At 46.8% G+C, this 1,429-nt stretch overlaps 1 protein-coding gene across 1 annotated transcript; it reads right to left on the bottom strand.

Annotated features, from left to right (window-relative positions):
* Positions 1 to 289: 289 nt before the first annotated feature.
* LOC102882028 (HEAT repeat-containing protein 1) lies at positions 290 to 1,076 on the bottom strand. The gene is made up of 2 exons (XM_006925283.3): positions 619 to 1,076; positions 290 to 480 (listed from the first exon to the last, which is right to left on the bottom strand). Exons 1-2 carry the CDS (start codon positions 767 to 769, stop codon positions 305 to 307), a joined length of 327 nt encoding a protein of 108 aa, XP_006925345.3. The 5' UTR covers positions 770 to 1,076; the 3' UTR covers positions 290 to 304.
* Positions 1,077 to 1,429: the final 353 nt, after the last annotated feature.

Raw genomic sequence — 1,429 nt, 5'->3', positions numbered from 1 at the left:
CACTTTTTTCTCTGAATGGGAAATGAGTTAACTAAGTGACTCTGCATATGCTGCATCACCTCTCTGAACATCAGTTTCTCACCGGTGACGGCATTAAGCCACTAAACAAAATGGCCTGTCATGACTAGTAAACAGAGGAATAGTGAACACGTCAACAGGTGTGCTTGGCCCAGCCTACTGACCAAGGTCACAACTGCAGCGCCGCCTGACAGGGCCCGTGTTTTTCATCACATACTCATCATTGTTTAAAAGTCTACTTCCGTCTTCATTCAAAACCGTCATAACTAAAATCATCTGCAACATCTTAAAGGGAGAGTGTGTCTGCAAACGATGAGCCTCGTACCTTTATGAAGAGCTTCATGAGAACCCTGAAGTGGACCGCGTCGGCCCCTCTGAGCACCGTCTCGAAGAGCCCGGCGAGCAGGTGCAGATAGTCCCTGCTGTCCTCCTCCAGCCGGTCAGGATCCCACCACACGTCACCTACACGGATGTGACGAGAGAGAAGATGCCTGACTTACGTGGACGTGCTGCTGGGACTTTTCACTCGAGACACAGAACACCCATGCCAGCCAGCCAGTCTTCCAGCATATCACACTCAAGATTCACCCCTCATCCTACCTTTAGGAAAAGATTTAGGAGCCTTGAGTGCATGAATAAAGTTTTTCAGTGCAAACACGAGTAACACTGAGTCCTCCACAGCGATCCTCTGGGCAGCGTTGACCTGGCGTATGTAATGTGCCCACAGCTCCACTGGTATCCCTCTGTCCATTGTCAGCTCCAAGTGCCACTCCGAGGGGATTTCCTGAGACAGCAAGGGCAGATTTAAGGGGGTTCTGAACGTGGGTTATACAGGTGAACTGCAATGGCTGTGTATGACTGGGTGACATGCAACACTGCCTGCACGCGTGCTTAGGTGGGAGGGCTAACGACTTTGATCGGTGTGTCAAGCGGTCTAACCATCGCTATTCACAGGATTCGACACGTGGAAGTTAACCACGGCTCCATTTTATGTTTTCTTACAACATCATCCCTAAAAACCAATGTTACCCACATAAATCGTGTTTATCAAATGGTACATTTACAAACAGAACGATAAGGAGTTAGATTTCCACCAGATCATTAAAGGAGCTTTTCTCATTTCACATTTTTTACTGCCAAGCTGAAGATGGCACGTGGTAAAATCTCCAAACCCGCAGATGATTCTAAACAAGTAGCAAAATGTTAAGGCGTTTACAAGTTATAATGCAAATGCTAAAAGCATGAGAAAAGGTGTAGGAAAATGACAAACGAGACTGCACAGGGGAGCGCAGAGTACTAACTTGGAAGAAAAATAATCCAAAGCCAGACTTATGTCCTTAGTGAGGAAATTCTGGGTTTAATGTGCTGCTACAGCCCAAAAGATGTTCATGACTCTCAGGAAGGGGATTAA

Source organism: Pteropus alecto, unplaced genomic scaffold (genome assembly GCF_000325575.1).
Source record: "Pteropus alecto unplaced genomic scaffold, ASM32557v1 C18568197, whole genome shotgun sequence".
Lineage (NCBI taxonomy): Eukaryota > Metazoa > Chordata > Mammalia > Chiroptera > Pteropodidae > Pteropus > Pteropus alecto.
The sequence above is the reverse complement of the archived record's forward strand: the minus strand, read 5'-3'. Positions and strand labels throughout refer to the sequence as shown.